Source organism: Elephantulus edwardii, unplaced genomic scaffold, assembly GCF_000299155.1.
Source record: "Elephantulus edwardii isolate Elephantulus edwardi_28Jun2011 unplaced genomic scaffold, EleEdw1.0 scaffold00041, whole genome shotgun sequence".
In the NCBI taxonomy this organism is placed as follows: domain Eukaryota; kingdom Metazoa; phylum Chordata; class Mammalia; order Macroscelidea; family Macroscelididae; genus Elephantulus; species Elephantulus edwardii.
The window spans coordinates 4943430-4962587 of record NW_006399791.1 but is presented as its reverse complement, the minus strand read 5'-3'; the positions used below and the strand labels follow the sequence as shown (position 1 = coordinate 4962587).

The following is a 19158-nucleotide window of genomic DNA, read 5'->3' as shown; positions in this document are numbered from 1 at the left end:
ATAATATAATTTAATAAATTAAATCAATTAAAATTCCTCCAAACTGACTGATGACAGTGTGCTTCACTGTCTTCACACAGAAACTTTTCTCAGGTGTCTTAAATTCTTGGAGGAGGAATGTCTCAAATGCTGTCACTTCTTTGGAATAGCAGATGCCATCATGCCTCTGAAGCAAGGGGAGATGGAAGAGAAAAAAAGCTGAAACACAAGGTTCATCTGGTAAGTTTTCCATTAACCAATACAACCTGGACAGTTAAGCATATGGCTTTTTGGCTCAAAAAGTTTGGGCCTTGATGTGGAAACAAGTACATGGCTGTCCCACCACAGCTTTCTAGCAATGGGACTGTCTTGACTAGGGAGTAGGATTTTTTTTATCAGGCTTAAACTCTCAGTTCATTTTGGGCTTGTTCAAGTTTGTGTTTAGTCTGTTCCAGTTCACCTTTCATTTTTAGGAAAAACAAGTGGATCGTTGCATCTCTTGTTCCTTGGTTGCTAGTCTCATTGCAAGGATGTTCTCCCTGAGTACAGAATCTTGCTGTTGTTGCTTCAGTTTTTCTTCAGACTCCCTTAAGCCAGTTCCATCATTAGAGTTAAGATCTGTGTACTTGCTCTCCAAAGCTTACACATATACTTCATATTGCTTCCATCTTAGAAAAAACTTAGCTTGATCAAACCTTTTGGGGGAGGGGTTCCTTGTTGGTCATCTTGACTCTCCACACTGTTGCAGCCTGCGTGCCTCTTATTAGTGGGTCTTACTGCCACAAAATCGGTCACGACCATTTTTATGTTGTTCATTTTAGCAGAAAATATTTCTGTTTCCATCTCTGTACTTGTCTTATCCAACTTTTTCAGGATAGAATTAATTAAATCATCTATCCCTGAAGACCTTAACATGCAAGAGGAGAGTGTTTTACAAGCTGGACTTGATCATGTTCCTCTGGAGACTAAGAAAATAGAGTCCTTGAAGTCAAGCTGACTCTGTATTTAGCCTCCTAAATGAAAAGGTAGATAGAACAGGTCTTGTTTGCAAAATCAATTCAAGACCTACTTATCTACCAACAGCAATTTAGACACTTTCAATCATCTTAATATAGAAAATAGGAATAGTACATTTATAGATGAGAACAGAGAAAAATGGAGGGCACCCATGAGAATCTTAGTCTACTAATTGCCAGAAATGTCACCAGAAACTGTTGTTGATACTATGTACTGTGCTCTCAGAACCAGAGCTGACCCTCCAGCAGGTTTTCAGAGGCTTTAAATCACAGGAGAGGATATTGTCATCTTTCTCCTGTGGAGTAGCTGGTGGATTTGAACTTCATGCCTTAGGGTTGACAGCTCAGTTTGTTACCACTAGGCCATCAGCATTCTCCATCTACAAGTTGGGAAAATAATTTTGGGATGGAGAGGAGAGTACCATTCTTGCAAGGCAGCCCCATAGAGTCTAGGAAAGTTTTCTGGTCGCTAAGAACTGGCAGGCATAGAAGAATTTCATGAAACAACATATAAGCAAGAGCCTGTGGTGGTGGAGGAAGAAATTCAAGCTGCTCTGGAAAAATTGGCAAAAAACAAGGCCCCAGGAATTGATGGCATACCAGTTGACATATTTCAGCAAACGTTGTCCTGCATGTGCTTACCAAGCTGTGCCAAGAAATCTGGAGGACAACCACCTGGCCAACTGAATGAGAGAGATCCCTATTTGTTCTCAATACAAAGAAAGGTGATCCAACAGAGTGACAAAATTATCAAACAATATCATTACTATCACATGCAAGCAAGATTCTGCTGAAAATTATCTAAAAACGACTAGAAGGAAGCTCTGATGGCCTAGTGGCAAGAAGCTGCATTGCAATCCCAAAGGCATGCAGTTTGGATCCACCAGATGCTCTGCTAGAGGGGCAATCTCCTCCTGTACAAGTTGGATCGAATTTGATGGTATACACAAGAAAAGCAAAACAAAAGAAAAATGGCTGGAACAGCATATCAACAGAGAATTGCCTGAAGTGCAGGCTGGGTTTAGAAGAGGATGTGGACTAGGGATATTGTAGCTAATGTTAGACGGATTTGCTGAGAGCAGAGAATACCAGAAGAATGTCTATCTGTGTTTCATTGACTATGCAAAGGCATTTTGACTGTGTGAATCATAACAAACTGTGGCTGACTCTAAGAAGAATGGGAATCCCAGAACACTTGATCATGCTTATGTGAAACCTGTACTTGGACCAGGAGGTAATCGTCAGAACAGAGCAAGGAACATTGCATGGTTCAAAATTGGGAAGGGTGTACACCAGGAATGTGTCCTGTCTTCATGCCTTTTCAGTCTATATGCAGAACAGATCATTGGGGAGGCTGGGCTCTGTGAGGAGAAATGTGGCATCAGCATTGGAGGAAAACTCATCAACAATCTGCGTTATGCAGATGACACAACTCTGCTTGCTGAAACTGAAGAGGATCTGAAGCACTTACTGCAGAAGGTCAAGGACTGCAGCCTTCAATATGGATTGAAGCTCAACATCAAGAAGACAAAGGTTCTCACCACAGGGCCAAGATTGTTAACAGCTTCAGTTTGCTTGCCTCCACAGTCAACACTCCTGGTACCAGCAGCCAGGAGATTAAAAGATTAATTGCATAGGGAAGGTCTGCTGTCAGAGATCTCTCCAGAGTACTGATGAACATTGATGTCAGTCTGGAGACTAAGGTGCGTCTGATCCAAGCCAGAGTCTTTGCAGTTACTTGCTATGCGTCAGAAAGCAGGACAATGACTAAGGATGAAGGAGAATTGATGCCTTTGAGCTGTGGTTCTGGAGAAGGGACTTGGACTGCTAGGAGAACAAACAGTTTCATCCTGGAGAGGGTGAAACCAGGCTGCTCCTTGGAAACAAGGGTTCTAAAGCTTCGTCTGACATACTTTGGGCATGTTTTAAGGAGGAACCAGTCCTTGGAGAGGGATGCCATGCTTGGGAGGGACAGGAGAGGAAAACCCTTGATGATATGAATTGATTCAGTGACTAGGGTAATAGAGTAGGTGTATCCGAGGCAATAAAATTGGCATAGGGTAGAACAGGATTTAGGGCTGTTGTCCATAGGGTCACTGTGAGTCACAAGCAACTCGATGGCACATAACAACAATAACAAAGCTCTTTAGGTAGAGATGGCCATGTCAGGTACAGAGTACCACATCACAGCAAATTGTGCTATGTGCAGTTTCTAGGGTGTGAACCACGTAAGAGTATAAGTTCAACAGAATATAGAGAGTGAATGGTAGTAATAGAAAGACCCCACTGTTTATGCACTGTGTCCTGCTTTGTACTGATGAATCAACATATGCTTCAAGTGTAGTGTGTACCCCTGATTGCATATGACTGTTTGAACCATCAGGAAGTAATGGATAAAATCACTTTCATGATTTCAGTTTTTTATTATGTTGAAAATGTAAGCAGCAAAACATACAACCTCTCAACAAATTCTTCACTTATTTGAATAAAAGACAATCTTACCAGAACCTGTCGCTATTTTATATTTAAGTCTCTAATCAGCTTTCCAATTCTAAGAGAATTCTTAAAATGTTTTAAAATTAAGTTCTGAATGTTCTGAATTACTAAATTCATATTAGTTTGTATCAAGAAATACCTTTATTAAAAAATAAGTTCAGCCTATTTGTGTGCTTCTGTTTCAAGAGTTTCCATCTATGCTGTTGGTTTTTAATTCCTCTGCCAACACCACTCTATCTAATTACTGTAACTGTATAGTAAATCTTAACACATTAGAGTCATTTTCTTTAGAAATAAATTGAAGACTTCCTTATCCATTAACTAGAGTTAGGCACTTTGTACTATAGAAAATGAGAAGAGTATGTTTATAGACGAGAAAGAGTGGCAGAAGACAGTGAACCCATTAGAACGCTACTAATTAACGGAAAGGTGACCAGAAATTATTTTGCACATTCCTTTTCTTGGTTAGCATGGGAAGGTTAAGCTTACATTAATGACTTGCTGAAGGGTTAGAAAGTGATACAGATTAAACCTAAGAGAGAATTTTCTTTTTTAATATTTTTTTTCCTGCCAAGTATCAAGGAATTAGAAAACACTCTTGGTCATTTAATAGCAGTTTGTGGTTACAGTGGGGTGTGACTTTCTTTTTTACAAAATCTTTCTGTTTTATTTTTTACAGATACATCACAGGTGAACGTGATAAGTGTGGCCTCAAGGTACATCTTGCGTCTTGTTGATACTTAGTTTTAGTAGATTGTTCATTTTAACAAAGTAGAATATTTTCCAGAAACCGAGAAATTTTGTTTGGTGCTTTGCTGTTTTTATTTTTTCTTTTTGAAGAAGAAAAAAAAGTACTTAAAGATTTTTATTTTTTTTTTTTAATGCTGAATAATTGTAATGCTTGAGAAGATTACCTTATTTTTTTTTTTAAAAATTAATGTCAAAGCCAATTCTAGACAGTTTTTCCTTGGTCAAATAAAAATTTTTTAAAACCTTACTGTTGAGTTTTTAACTGAGAGGTCTAATTAGATAATCTTTAGTTGAACTGTTTCTGTCTGTTAAAAGTTCAGGCAAACACTGTTAGGTTATGTTGTGTGGGAAAATGTCCAGCACCCTCTAAAACCCGTTGTTAACTGTTATTGACGTTGAGTCGACGCCAACTCATGGTGACCTCATTCTTAAAATCTCCTGAATTCTCCTGCCTTAACTGTGGTAGGCTACTTCCTACTTTACTTTTTTTGTTTTACTTTTTTAAATGTTATTTATTTTGCTGTTCTGCAGACACTTGAATGTGCAGGTGTTCTTTCTATAACTTGAACCATTTCTGTGCCTCCAGCTGCTGTATCTTATTTCAGAGTAGATGATCCAGTGTAGCGTGTGTGTGTGTGTGTGAAGCAATCGATAAAATTGTCATTGTAAGTTATTAATTCAGGAAAATAGCTGCTATTTATATCAAGAGACAAAGTTTTGAGAGAGCAGATGAGAAGTATTCAGTGTGCCAGAGTATACTGGGAAACATGACAAGTTAAAAGGGAAACATATTTTTCCTCTAACAAAAGCTTTCAGCACTGAGATTAGAGAATGTTTGTGCTTAGAGGTGCATACCTGGGGCTCTGTACTGAATGTCTCAGAACTGCTTCATAAATGGAGCCATTTCTTTCACATATTAATTCATCAAGGTGAGCTCTGAGCCACGCTGTGGGCAGAGCTGCAAGTAATGACTGAGAGGCAGCAGTGTAGCTGATGGGGCTGGGCAGTGGGACACAGAACGGCATGGGCCCAGCACACAAGACACCACCTATAGCTTGTGCCACCAGTGGTGCACTTTGTATTCTGGTGAATTTGATCTTGTGAATAAGTAAAAAGCATTTGCTGTGTGTTAAATCTCTCTATCCTGTGAGACAAGGGTTATTTTTCCCTGTGCATGTGGAGAAACAAGCATGCTCCAGAAGACAATGTGATTTCTCCGGGGTCGAATGCATAGCTTCAAAATATCAGCCAAACTAAGGTGTCTGGATTTCAGATCAGGTCGCCTTTATGGCACCGTTCTAGAAGCCGCTGCAGCTAGTGGTTTGTTTTTACCCCTTCCATCTGCTTTCTTCTCCGTGCCCCTCTCCACCCCCCACTGCCTCCCCATGCTCCACACCAGAGGGTTGCCGCTTGTGTGGCACGAGCAAGCGTGCAGCAGTGAGGAGCGCTGTCTTCCCGCAAGCCACAGATGCTCGTCTGCATATATTCTGGCTAAGGGTTCCTTGTTAAGAGTTTTGAAAAAGCCCTCCCATGCCTCATATGGAGAGCAGTGAAGGGCTAGAGAGCAAGAGTTAGATGAAAAACTCATTAAGATATTTGGCATGCATCCTGTTATGTGTTAGCTCTTGGGGATCCAGTGATAAACCAGACACGATTGCTGGGCAGTATAGATGTGGTGGTGCTACATGCAGTCAAGTCAGAACCAACTCATAGCTGACTCTCCAGTGGGTTTTTAGTGGCTGTAAATCACACCGGAGGGGATTGCCCATCCTTTTCATATGGAGCAGTTGAAGGATTCAAACCAGTTGCCTTTGAGTTGGCAGTGCAGCTCCTTACAGCTCCTCCATCAGTTGTAATTTCAGTTATAGTAGTGTGAGTGCTATGGAGAAGCACAGGGTATTTTAAAGAGTTCAGTTGGGGAAGTCTTGCCACGGCACACCTGTCTCTGAGGAAAGAGTGGGAAAGGAAGTGGAGGGAGTGCTCATAGTACAGTGGTTAAGACTTGACTGTAACCCAAAGGGTGGCATTTTTAACCCACCAGCTGCTGCCCAAGAGAATGTTTTCTCTAAAGATTATAATGTACTGTTGAGTTGGAACTGACTCACAGTTGATTCTTCAGTGTGTTTTAAGGAGCTTTAAGTCACATGGGAAGAAATTGCCCATCTTTCTCCCATGGTGGATTTGAACCACCTACCTTTGGCTTGACAGTGCAGTTCTTTACCCACTAGGCCACCAGAATTCCTTGTAAAAATTGTAGTTAAGTGCGATGGAGTCAACCATGACTCATAGTGACCCCATGAAGAATGGATCTGAACCCTACCCTGTCCTGTGCCATCTTGTCCGACATCAGGCCCACTGTTATAGTCTCTGACATTTCATCTCGTTCAGAGTCTTCTCCTCCTTTACTGCTCCTCAGACTTACTAAGCATGGTGCCTTTTTCCAAGGACTGGCCTCACCTGACAGCATGCCCCAAATATGTGACGCGAAGTTTCACTATCCTACTATCTCCTATAATAGGGTCACCATTGAGTCTGAATCTGCACAGCACACAACAACGAGGATAACATGGAGAGAGCCACGTGCCTTCTCAGGCTCTCTTTGTCAGCAGCCTCTTGCCTTCTTGGGTCTGTTCTTGGCTGACTAATTAATACTTGGAAAGCAGCAGAGCCCTGAAGACTTCAGATATCACTGTCCAGTATGTCCATCCCAACCCAGGTTCTGAGGGCCTTAGAGAGTCAAGATCTTTGCATATGTCACACAAATAGGTTTTGAGGAACCTTGAGTTCATCTAGTCTGCTGCCTCATCTCATACTTGGGACTTGTCATGCCTAACCTAGCATCACACAGGAGGTGGTATGCAGAACCAGAATCCAGGTGAGGTGGAATGAGGGCCAGCGCGCCAGTCGGCTGGATAACATGAGGCCACAGCATGCAGGTGGTGCTTAAATGACAGGTTGAGCCAGCTGAGGCTTGAGCGACTGACAGGGGATTAAATACAGAGAAGCAGGAGGCTGGGCTTCATCAGCACAGTCTAGTAGAAAGCGACGTGCTTTGGCATTGAAATGCCATTGCAGATCTTCAGACTCCCAGGTTTTTCCAGAGAAAAACAAGGGTGTACAAATTGGTAAAGCTGACAGCTGAATGTGTATAGATGCTGAGAAATGTCCACGTTGAAAAATGACAACTTTGAGTTTTCATAGTCTAATAGAACACCGATCTTCCTTGGCGAAACCGTTACTCTTATATCTGGAGTCGTCTTGTTGTGTAGGAATTCATACTTATGTCTGAAAATCAAATATTGACAGAACAAAGCTTCAGAAATTCTGTAGATAGTTCACACTTTATAGCACAGTTCATACTGGTTTTATTCAGATACTTCTATGATTGTGTTACTTTACTAAATGACTACCAAAATATAGGACATTTCTATAACCATACTGTGAATTCACTTATTTTCTAAAATTTCTCCTCAGAAATGCACATTTTAAATTCATTTTGTTCTTGAGTAACATTTTAACCTAAGAAACTTTTATCAGTATCAGAAATGCATGTTGCATCAAAATTTGCACAGAACTAGGATAAATTTTAAACATAGAGATCCCAGTGCTCATTTTTGTAAGACATTTGTAATAAAGACATTGGGAACAAACAGGGGAAAAACCCCAAATGGGTCTTTTGAGACAAGCTGTTCTGCATACAGACCTTTTAAAGGGACCCAGTCTTGGACTTTTAAGTGACTGGGCAGGGGTCCAGCGGACCTGTCTTCATACAGCATTGGGTGCTGGCAGTAACCTTTAACCATACTCTCTATGCCATGCACTTTGAAAAATGGCTGAAACCAAAACTAGATATTTCCCAACCTACCTACAGACTGTCCACAGACTGATCTAAACACATGTGTCCCAGCATGTGCCTGTCTCTATCCCAGGGCATCTGATTATATCTTCTTTTCTAACCTGAGCAGCCACTAGGAGCTAAATGGTGCCTTCCCTATCCCCACCAACAGAAATTGAGACCATGAACCAAAAAAAATATAGGAACCCTTCATTCCCTTTCCATTCCTCAGGCTGGCATATTCTTCACTTTGCCAAGATACAGCTGCACGAAACCCTTGACCTGTTTCTTTGCTCTTTTTCCTTCTTTGCTACTCTTGCTCTTTGAAAGAAAAAGAGCCTTTAATTTTACCATTATCTCAGGGAGGTTCCCCACATAAAAGATGTACCTCAATAAACAGTGCTATCTTCTGTTCTGTAAATGGCATTGAAGGTTTATAGTTTAATTATCTTATGGAAGGAAAACTGGCCTTCCCGCTTATCTTAGAGATGAGAAACGATGATGGAGGATCATGAACACAAAATACTGCAGATAAAGCATTAAAAGGATTGATATAGCAAGCATCCCAGGCTCCAAAACATTAGGGAAAGGGGGAAGGTAGAGCTGGAAAAGCAGTGTTGTTTTTAGTGTTTCTTCCATACTAAGAAGGATTCTAAGGATGGCCTTCTGCAGCTGAAAAAGTTGTCCATTGGTGTGGGCATCATGACATTTTTTCCCAGCCTTAATGGATCTGCTCTAGAACAGTGCCCATGTGTGAAGTCAGAGTGCTGAGCAGTAGAGGCAAACCAAAATTAAACATAGCCTCTTGGCCACATTTATCTGAAGGAAAGAAATTAGGCCTTCAAGTCAGATTTCCATTAAAGTCAAGTACTGCCAGGAACACAAAGAGGTTCATCCTGGAGAGGGTTAAACCAGGCTGCTCCTTGGAGGCAAGGATTCTGAGGCTTTGTCTGACATACTCTGGACATGTTGTAAAGAGGGACCGGTTCTTGGAGAGGGACATCATGCTTGGGAGGGTGGAGGGACAGCACAGGAGGGGAAGACCCTCTATGAGGTAGATTGATTCAGTGACTGGAGTAATTGGGATGGGTGTGTAGAGGCAGTGCGATTGGCACAGGATAGAGCAGGGTTTAGGGCTGTTGTACATAGGGTTGCTATGAGTCGCAAGTGACTCGACGGCACATAACAACAACAAAACAATATCCATTTAATAATACTGAAGCTGAGCATAAGTGGAAAAAAAATCAGTTAGTGGTTATGAATATTGTCTTTGAAGGCAGACTCTCCCAGTTTGAATCCAAGCTCTGAATCCTTTATTGAGTGAGTTACCTAACTCTTGTGAGCTGTAGCTTGCTTATTTTTAAAGTCAGATGTTACAGTTGTGAGAAGTAAGAGATCATGCACATAACAGTGTGTAGCACATTGCAAGCTCTCCATAAATCTTACCTATTTTTATCCCAAATAAAAGTAGCCCAGAGCTATTTTCTCATCTGAACTTTAAGGGAAAGTGGCTGGAAACACGTCTTGAAATACCTTACAGTGTTGTGTGAGACTGTATGGGCCTTCATTATTCTCAGTGAACATCTCTTGTGTAAATCTCTGAGGAGTGATATTTTATGTTGGGTCCACAGATGTTGCTTTACCTTGCTGATGTAAATGTGTGCCTCATGCACCACGAGTGGCAGTTTCCACCCAGGTCCTCCTGTTTAGGGACATCGTCAAAGGCCACGCCAAGTGTGTAGTCCAAACGCTCATCCACTTCAACTTCCCAGTAATGGCGCCCTGGGACTGGAATTAGTTTTCCCATGACAGCAACACACCTGGATTTAGAAAATGGGATTTAGTGTGATTTGGGGTAACCTGAGCCTGGCTGTGCAGGTAAGTGGCATCAAGTGCTGGGCCAGTCAACAGGTCATCTACAGACTTGCGGGTAGGTGCTTCCGAACACTGTTCACTTGCAAAGCTGAAAGCTCAGCTCTCAGAGATCACCTAACCAGTATCTAAGACTGGAAGAGAATTCCTACACTATTTAGTAACGGGATGGGAGGAGACAGCCAATAGAAAAGGCTCTATTTGCTTCTTAAAAAGTTATTGGAGCTGTTACAGGAACAAAAGTAGAGGTTTGGTTCACTTGTTCCTGTTTAACACTTAGAGAATGCCACACAGTCAGAGAACCCTCAGCCCTGAAGTTCGTGATCTGGCCAGTCCTCGTGTAGCATATAGAATTGGCATGGAGGAAGGTTCGCTCAGGTAACATTTCAACCAGGATGACTCCAGACAGAGGACAAGAACTCAGATTCCATAGGAAGTTGCACAAGAGCAAAACAGCAAATTCCTCACTCACAAATCATCAAAGCCTAACTTCAGAACTCAGTATAGAACAATTATAAAGGTCAGGGTTTTTTCTATAGCGATAAAGCCCTCTATCAATGCAAGTTTTAATTAGGGAGTAGATCACATCAGTATCATCAAAGGTGAGGAGCCTCCTATATTAGCTAAACTTAACATAAATCCCTGTAGATTTAGCTCAGCTGTCTTCAAAGTATTCTCTCTACCTAAAACACTCCACATTCTCAGTGCTGAAGTTTTGGGAAGGAGGCCTGTGGTCATGGCTGCGAGAAAGTCGTTAAATCTCAGTAACTCTCCTGAGGGTCAAACAAGTCTAGGAAGGGTCTGCAGGGCCCGAAAGAAGCCTGCTCTGAGGGTTGCTGATATGCCTCTGACCCATAATGATGTGTTACTTTTTTAAAAAAACAACGTTTGTTTGTTGTTATGTGCCGTTGAGTCACCTGCGACTCATAGCGACCCTATGTACAACAGCCCTAAACTCCGTTCTGTCCTGTGCCAATCGCACTGTCTCTGACACTCCCATCCCAATTATCCCAGTCACTGAATCAATCCACCTCATAGAGGGCCTTCCTCTCCTGCGCCGTCCCTCCACCCTCCCAAGCATGATGTCCCTCTCTAAGGACCGGTCTCTCCTCACTACATGTCCAGTGTAAGTTAGACGGAGCCTTAGAATCCTTGCCTCCAAGGAGCCACCCGGTTTAACCCTCTCCAGGACAAATCTGTTTTCCTAGCAGTCCATGGTATTCTCAATACTCTTCTCCAGCACCACAGCTCAAAGGCATCAATCTGCTTCTATCCTCCTTGGTCATTGTCCAGCTCTCTGATGCATAACAGGTGACTGTGAAGACCATGGCCTGTATCAGACGCACCTTAGTCTCCAGAGAGACACCACTGCTCTTCAGCACTTTGGAGAGGTCCCTAACAGCAGACTTTCCCATGGCAATGCGCCTTTTAATTTCCTGGCTGCTGGTGCCAAGACTGTTGACTACAGAGCCAAGCAAACTAAAGCTGTGTACAATCTCAATCTCTTCACCATCCATCCATCTTCTTGACATTGAGCCTCAATCCATATTGTAGGCTGCAGTCCTTGACACTCTGCAGCAGGCACTTCAGGTCCTCCTCAGTTTCAACAGGCAGGGTTGTGTCATCCGCATAACGCAGATTGTTGATAAATCGTCCACCAATCTTGACCCCACATTTCTCCTCATAGAGCCCAGCCTCCCGGATAATCTGTTCTGCATATAGGTTGAAAAGGTATGGAGATAGGATGCATCCCTGGCATATGCCCTTCCCAATTTTGAACCATGCAGTGTTCCCTTGCTCTGTTCTGACGACTGCCTCCTGGTCCAAGTATAAGTTTCGCATTAGAACGATCAAGTGTTCTGGGATTCCCATTCTTCTCAGAGTCAGCCACAGTTTGTTATGATCTACACAGTCAAATGCCTATTTTTTATTGTGCCTTTAAGTAAAGTTTACAGAAAAGTTGGATTTTCATTCATTCATTATTGCACACTTTCCTCCCTACCCCCTCCAGTTCACTAAAAAAAAAAAAATATTCATTCACTTAGTTATATTTTAAAATAAAGCAGATGTGCGGACTCAGTCCCAGGTGGGTCTGAATTGTCCCTATCAGGTTCGTTGTATAAATTGTGGCACATTAGTTAATACCTCCAGCTTGGTTTTCTCATCCATCAAATGAAGCTACTTCTATTCCAGGACACACATTTCCATAGATTATTTCCAGTTTGGAGTGTCCTATACTGAAATCTTCTCACACACATACCAGTTTGTGTTTGGGATGGAGGAGGTTGGCAGGGCTTGCCCATCCCCATTCTGGTTAACTGACTCATCAAAGGCAGAAAACTAGGATACTACAGTGGTTCTAAGTTCAGGTTCTAGTTTATCCCAGCACTAAACCTTAGCACTGTCTCCTTGGGCAAGTGACTTAACCTCTTTCTACATCATGGAGAGCACCGGTGGGTGCCCTAGTCAGTAGGGAGCTGTGTGGCAAACCCAAAGGGGCTGCCTTGCTGGCAGTTTAACTCCACCAGTATCTCCATGGTAGAAAGATGAGCAAGCTCCCATGCAATTTACAGCCTCAAAAACCCAGTGGATGTTCAGCTGTGTGTCAATTTCAACTCAATGGCAGTAAAAGAGAGTTAAGTACCAACTATTGGAGTACTGTGAAAATTAAATAGTCGACATAATACTCTCCAATATGTAGTGTGAGTCCGCTCCTCATCTCCGTCTGGCTGCCTCATCTAGTTGGATTTATGTCCTAAATCTTGAACTCATCTGTGCCTCTCATCCATGTTGTTTTTGTTAGGTGCTGTTGAGCAAGTACAACTCCAAACAACCCTATGAATAACAGATGTGACTCCTGCCCTATTTTATGCCATTCTCATCATCTCACACACACTTCACCCATTGCTGCAGTCACTGTGTCAGTCCATCTCATTGGTGGTCCTCCTCTCTTTCACTGACCTTTCCAAGCGCGATGCCCCTTTCTAACCAATAGTCTCTGCTAGCAACATGTCTGAAGTATGAAAAATGAAACTTTACCATCCTTGCCTCCGAGGAAGACTTTGGCCACACTTTTTCTGGAACCTCTATCTGGGTTTTTTTGCCTTTTAGAGGATATTCCATACTCTTTTCCAACACCACAGCTCAAAGGCATCAGTTATTCTGTTATCCTTATTCATTGCCCAGCTCAATTTAGTCAGTTTCCATCTTCTCTGCACACCCCTCTCCCTGATCTCCTTGCTTCTCAACTGTCTGTCTTTTGTTTTTTTTAAGAAAATACAGCTAATATTTTATTGTTAGGTTTGATCACTATGATTTTTTCTGTTATTTATAATTTTCATTTTCTACTGGTTTTCATGTAAAATTTGTATGCATTGTGCAACTTTCATGCACTTGCCGTTTCACATATTTATTCACACTGTGTTTCATATGATCATTCCCATATTTTGTGTTTTATAAAATCAATTAGCACCCACCTTTGTCCACTGTTAGCCCATCTTTTCAGGTCTCCATGCATGTTTCCTGATTCCTGATCCCCTTCTTCCACCACCAAATTCTCACCTCATGATTTAACCCTCTCTAACCTCTGCACCCCTACCCTTGTTCCCCTTTAGGATCCTTGTACACTTAATAATCCTTCTCTTTTTACGATAATGGTCTTATGCAGTATTTGTCCTTATGATACTGAGTTAGTTCACTCAGCATGAAGTTCTCTGGCCTCTCCTGTGTTCTATAATATTTAGAAATACTCGCTCCTGAGTGCTACATACGTTTCCTCCCTTCCCAGCTCACATGTCACCTTTTGATGTGATCTTTCTGAAATTTAAATCTGATTATGTCATTCACCTGTTTTAATCCTCCAATAATTAGCACCATGTGAAGGATAAACTCCAAACCGGTTTCCACAGGACCTTCTCCATCTTTCTTATCTAAATTTTCATCTCTTCCCCAGATATATTAAGCTTTCCAAAGCTCTCCAAACTGACCATCTTCTTGGTTTCTTTCTTTTGTCCATGCTGCTTTTTCTGCCCAGGATGCCTTTATCCATCTTGCTGTCCTAGGTAATTCTTATTTCTACCTTGAGACCTAGCCTCTCCAGGAGACCTTCCTCTTTGGGGTTCCTACAGTGCCCATCCCCTATCTTTGTTGTGTGTATTGTTGACCCATGTATCTCCCTTCCCCCCCTGTTCATTCATTGTTGCACTTTTCTCCCTGACCACCCCTCTCCCACTTATCTCCCTTTCTTTACTCTGAGCATCAGGTGTGTAGGGAGTGCCTCTTCCTCTCCCTGCCCCAGCACACAGCACAGTGCTTCACAGCAGAATGCAAGTATTGGTAGCAAGTTATTAAAATTGCCTAGTGGCAAGAAGCTGCACTGCAGTCCCAGAGGCACACAGTTCAAGGCCACCAGCTGCTCCACAGAAGGATGGGCAGTCTCCACCTGAGCAATTAACCACCTCTGAAAACCCACCGGAAGGTCTGCTGTGGGTCAGCTCTGACTGTGGTACACAACAACAACAACTCCGCTTGGGGAAACCTCACAAGGTCAAGAAATAAGTGGCAAAACATAAAAACGAAACCTATTGGTACTGACTCAGAGACCCTTTAAGACAAAGCAGAATTACCTCACAGGGTTTCTGAGGCCGCCATAAATCTATGCAAGCAGAGCGCCTCATCTTCCTCCCAAGTAGGCTCAAACCACTAGCCTTTTAATAAGTTGTTGTTGTGTACCCTCCCATAGGCATACTGTCCCAGGGTTTGAGGGGGATCCTGTGAGAGTCAGGGAGACCTCAGTAGAGAAAGGGGTGAGGGGTATGCTGGATGCAGAGGCTGTTGAGCTACAAGAGGCCACCATAGGGAAAGGACTGTCTGTAGCAAGGAAAGAAGGAATCCTGGGAGAAGTGCATCCAGAGTACTCCTGTATAGGCAGGGACGGTGAAGCTTGGTCCCATCACTCTGGGCATATTTTCAGAAGGAACCAGTTCTTAGAAAATGGCATTATGTTTGGTGGGTAGAGGGTCAGCGGAAGAGGAAGACCATCCATGAGATGGACTGGCACAGTGATTACCACAGTTGGCTTGACCATGACACACCATGAGGATAGTGTGGGATAGGGAAGGTTCAGATCTGTTGTTCATACAGTTGCTATGAGACACAGGTAACTAAAGGGCAACAATAATCACGGTAACAGCTGCAGCCAGCAGGACCTAGAAGGAGAACTCGTGAGGAACCCACAAAGGAAGATAAAGAGTCTGCTTTAAACATCTGCGTTGATAACAGTAATATAAGACCCACATTGCCATTAATTTCTCTCCTCCACTAACCTCCTCCCCATTCTAGGTTGAATGGGCAAAGGGGAGAAAAGGTATCATAATTCCCGCTATAGTCCTGTGCTGCTTCATCCTAGCCTTCACATAGAGTAGGTCCCTAACACGAGCAGTGAAAAGGCCAGCCAGGAAGCCAGGGTCAGTGGAGGGGGCAGTCAGTCCATGATCCAGGCAGGGTGACCACACGAGCCTTCTGTCAGTGGCACTTCTGGCCTCCACTCTGCATGTCCCTTTTCTTCCTTAGATAATCCTTTTGACTCTAAAATCAATATACCAAACTATAGTGACATAGTCCATAGAGACATCCACTGCTAACCCAAAGGTGGAAGGTTTGAATCCACCAGCAGCTCCTTAGGAGAAAGATGGGCAGTCTCATCCCATGTGATTTACAGCCTCTGAAAACCCTGGAGTGTCAGCTATGAGTCAGTTCCAGCTTGACAGCAATGAGTGACCAGGAAGTGGACAGCCAATTGGAATGTGCATCTTGGAATATGGATTGGAGTTAACATGCCTATGCTCCCCTCCCCTTGTTTTGATTTTTCTATTTTGATATTGTATATTTACCTCTTAGTCTAAGTCATCTTTGGAAAGAAGTAAGGTATGCATCAATCTTTTCAACATTCATTGATTGATTGATTGACAGGTTCTAGCAGCAATGACTATAGCAATGGGCTTGAGCATATCAGAGATCTTGAGGATGTTGCAGGATAGGGAAGGGTTCAGATCTGTTGTTCATAGGGTAGCTATGAGTCATGGTCGACTCGATGGTACATGAAGTAACAACAAGAAGCAGTAGCTGGAGAGGTACACAATTAGAGAGGTACATAGCCAGCTAATATCTTCCTTAGGCTCACATACAATGATGGGTTTAGCCATCAGCTTTCGCTCACTCTTGTTAGATTTTCCTAAACAGTCTTCTCTATAGGGAACTGTAGAGGAACAATTGCTAAAAACCTGCGTCCTTGTTTCTATTCTTTTGCAACTTGACAGCTGACCTAATTCCACTGCTTCATGACTTCTCAAACGCCCCCAGCTCTGGGAACCAGCTCATTCTCCAGAGGGACCACGCTGTGGTGGGCTCCTGCCCGCACAGTGTCTTCTGCATGTCCTTTGACCTCCTCTTCCCAACAGCCCCTATCTTATTTAGTCCTGGGATTCTTTGTTTGCTTTAGAGAACTCTGGGGGTTTGGACTACTAACCAAAAGGTTGATGGTTTGAACCCAGTCACCTCTGTATGAGAGAGATGTGGGAGGCTCCTTCCCTAAGGACAGCCGTGGAAGCCTAAGGCAGTCCTGCTCTGTCCTGAGGGACACTGTGAGTCCACTCAATGGCGGTCAGTTTGGGGTTAGATTTCATTCACTGTATCTGTTTGCAGTAACTTTTATTTTTCTTGACCAACAGTGTGTTTTAGAAACCCACAGCCTGTTCTTGTGGGCAGGTGCGAAAGTACCTGGTAAACCGGGTGTTGCTTGCAGGCAGCTGTCTTGCTGGGGTTTTCCTTTCACTTCGCACAACTGTAAACCCATCTTCAGAAATGGTCAGCCCGGGATGGCAGGTGTCCTTGTCCAGGTGGAAATAGCTGCCTGGAAGGGGAGGAAATACACAGCAGATCCAGCAGCCAGTTATTTTGCTGCTTTCTGAGCATTCCCGTTCTGTGTGGGCAGAAGGCAGTCAGTGGCTAGTGACCCTGCTGGGATGTGATGCTCAGGAACCTGGCCCTTGCATAATAATAACTATGTTAATGATAATGACACAGAACTCAATATGTAACCACCACTGTGCTACAGGAGCTCTGGTGGCTTGGTGGTTAAAGCACTTGGTTGCTAACCGAGAGGTTGACCTTTAAAACCTGCCAGTTGTGGGACAAAGACGTGATAGACTGTAGTTTTAGAAATTCTTTGTTTGGGTGACTTTGGGGTTTCTTTGGTTTTTTCTTTGCTAAGCAACTTGCTAGTCTTGTTCAGTCTTCACCCTTGAGGAACAGATATTATTTCCATTTTCTAGATGAGCAGACCAAGGCACAGGGTGATTATGAAATTAGCTGGTGAACGACAGCACTCAGATTTGAACCTCAGGCTCCTCTGATTCCAGAAGCTGTGTTCTTACATTCTGTGCAAAAAGTGCCTGCACATGCACTACCTGCATAACCTACCTGCAGAGGAACAAGAGAAGGAGAAATCCACAAACTTCCCGATTGCCAATTTAACAGGAATTAGCAAATTCAGCTTTCAATTAAGGCAACAGGAGAGGGGAAACCTCCATTCCAACTGGCCGTGGCCCAGCGGGATGGAGTGGATCTGCCTGGAGGAGTTTCCAAGGCTGTAACTGTGGGAGGGAGCTGTGGTGGCCTCCCATGTACAGAGCTGCTGCACTCGTAACCCCAAGGCCACGCCTCTCTGACCCTTTAAATTCCCCTGCAGCTCCTTGGGAGAAAGACGGGGAAATTCCCCGTCCAAGGAATTTACAGCCTCTGAAACCTGAAGAGTCAGTCCTGAACGGACTGCGATGAGCTTGAGTGGACTCTTCAGGCAGACAGACTGGCTGCCACACCTTTCTCCCAGGGACCATTTTTAGTAGCACCTCAGTTCTTAACCCATGTGACACCAGGGCTCTGTTTAGGCATTGCCAAATTATAGTTCAAACATAACTTATCAAAAAGTGATACAGAATAGATCTAATAAAAAAATTACTTAACAACAACAAAATCCATTGTTTGAGAACCTCAGCGACCTCTTGCTGTGGTTGTGACTCACAGTGACACTGTGGGACAGAGTGGAACCGACCACCAGCTTCCCATGTCTGCCACCTTCGCAGAAGCAGATCACCACATCGTTTCCCACAGAGCAGCTTGTGGGTTTGAACAGCTGACCTTGCAGTTAGCAGCCCAGCACTTAACCACTGGGTCGCCAGAGCTCCTTCTTTTTTTTTTAAATTAATTTTAATGAAAGTTTATAGAGACTTAAGGTTTCTAGTCATTCATTGTTGCATTTTTCTCCCTGCCTGCCCCTCCCCACCAAATCACTCTTCTCCTTGAAAAGAAAATCTCTTTCATTGTTATGCAGTCCCTGCTCCCAAGTTCACTCCACTATGCAGCCTTCTCTCAGGACTTCTGTGATGACAAGAATACCCATTTGTATATTCCTTTTAAACAGGTCTGTCCCTCATCTGCTTCAAAGCAATACATCATTCCTCCCCTCCTTTTCTGTCTTCCCTCAACCCTGATGTCCTTCCTGTTTTATAACAGTGACCCCATGCAATATTTGTCCTTTTGTGACTGAGATATTTCACTCAGCATAATGTCCTCCAGGGTCACCCACTTTGAATAATATTTCATGAGTTCCTTTTTTTCAATGCTGCATAGTATTCCATTGTGTGAATATACCACAGCTTCTTTATCCATTCATTCGTTGATGGGCACTTGGGTTGTTTCCAGCTCTTTGCTATTATGAACAAAGCCAGGGCTACTTATTTTGGAATACCTTAACACATTACTGCCTTTTAGTTGGACTTTCATTCCTCAGGCTTGTGCTGTAATAGGACATTTCCCATTTCATCACTTCTGCTTGTCTCAAATGCTCATTCACAGCATGGCCATCAAGCCACTCAACTGTTTCCACAAGTTGATGCTGCTAGAAATTTGACTGTCTGCCAAGCTGACTGACTAGTGGGCCCTTATAAATGACAGCTTATAACTGACATGTGGCCTTTACTATCCATGCTCTAATCCCAAACAAGAACCGGTCATGTTCATTCATTTTTTTTCCCCATAAAGACACTCTTTAAAAAGTTATTTGAAGAATCTCATCCAAAGAGGGCTGCCTGTACCTTTCTCATTGTGATCTCCTTTATTGAGACAATCTAAATTTGACATCTCAGAACACCA

General features: G+C 43.1%; 1 protein-coding gene across 2 annotated transcripts in view; it reads right to left on the bottom strand.

The window, feature by feature from the left end:
• Positions 1-7273: 7273 nt before the first annotated feature.
• Positions 7274-19158, bottom strand: part of FSD2 (fibronectin type III and SPRY domain containing 2) — a 29575-nt gene continuing 17690 nt past the window's right edge. For both annotated transcript variants that reach the window (XM_006885132.1, XM_006885133.1), the window contains 3 exons: positions 16726-16858; positions 9720-9896; positions 7274-7526 (listed from right to left, as the gene is read on the bottom strand). In XM_006885132.1, coding sequence (XP_006885194.1) covers positions 7274-7526; positions 9720-9896; positions 16726-16858 — 563 coding nt within the window. The remainder of the gene's footprint in view (positions 7527-9719; positions 9897-16725; positions 16859-19158) is intronic.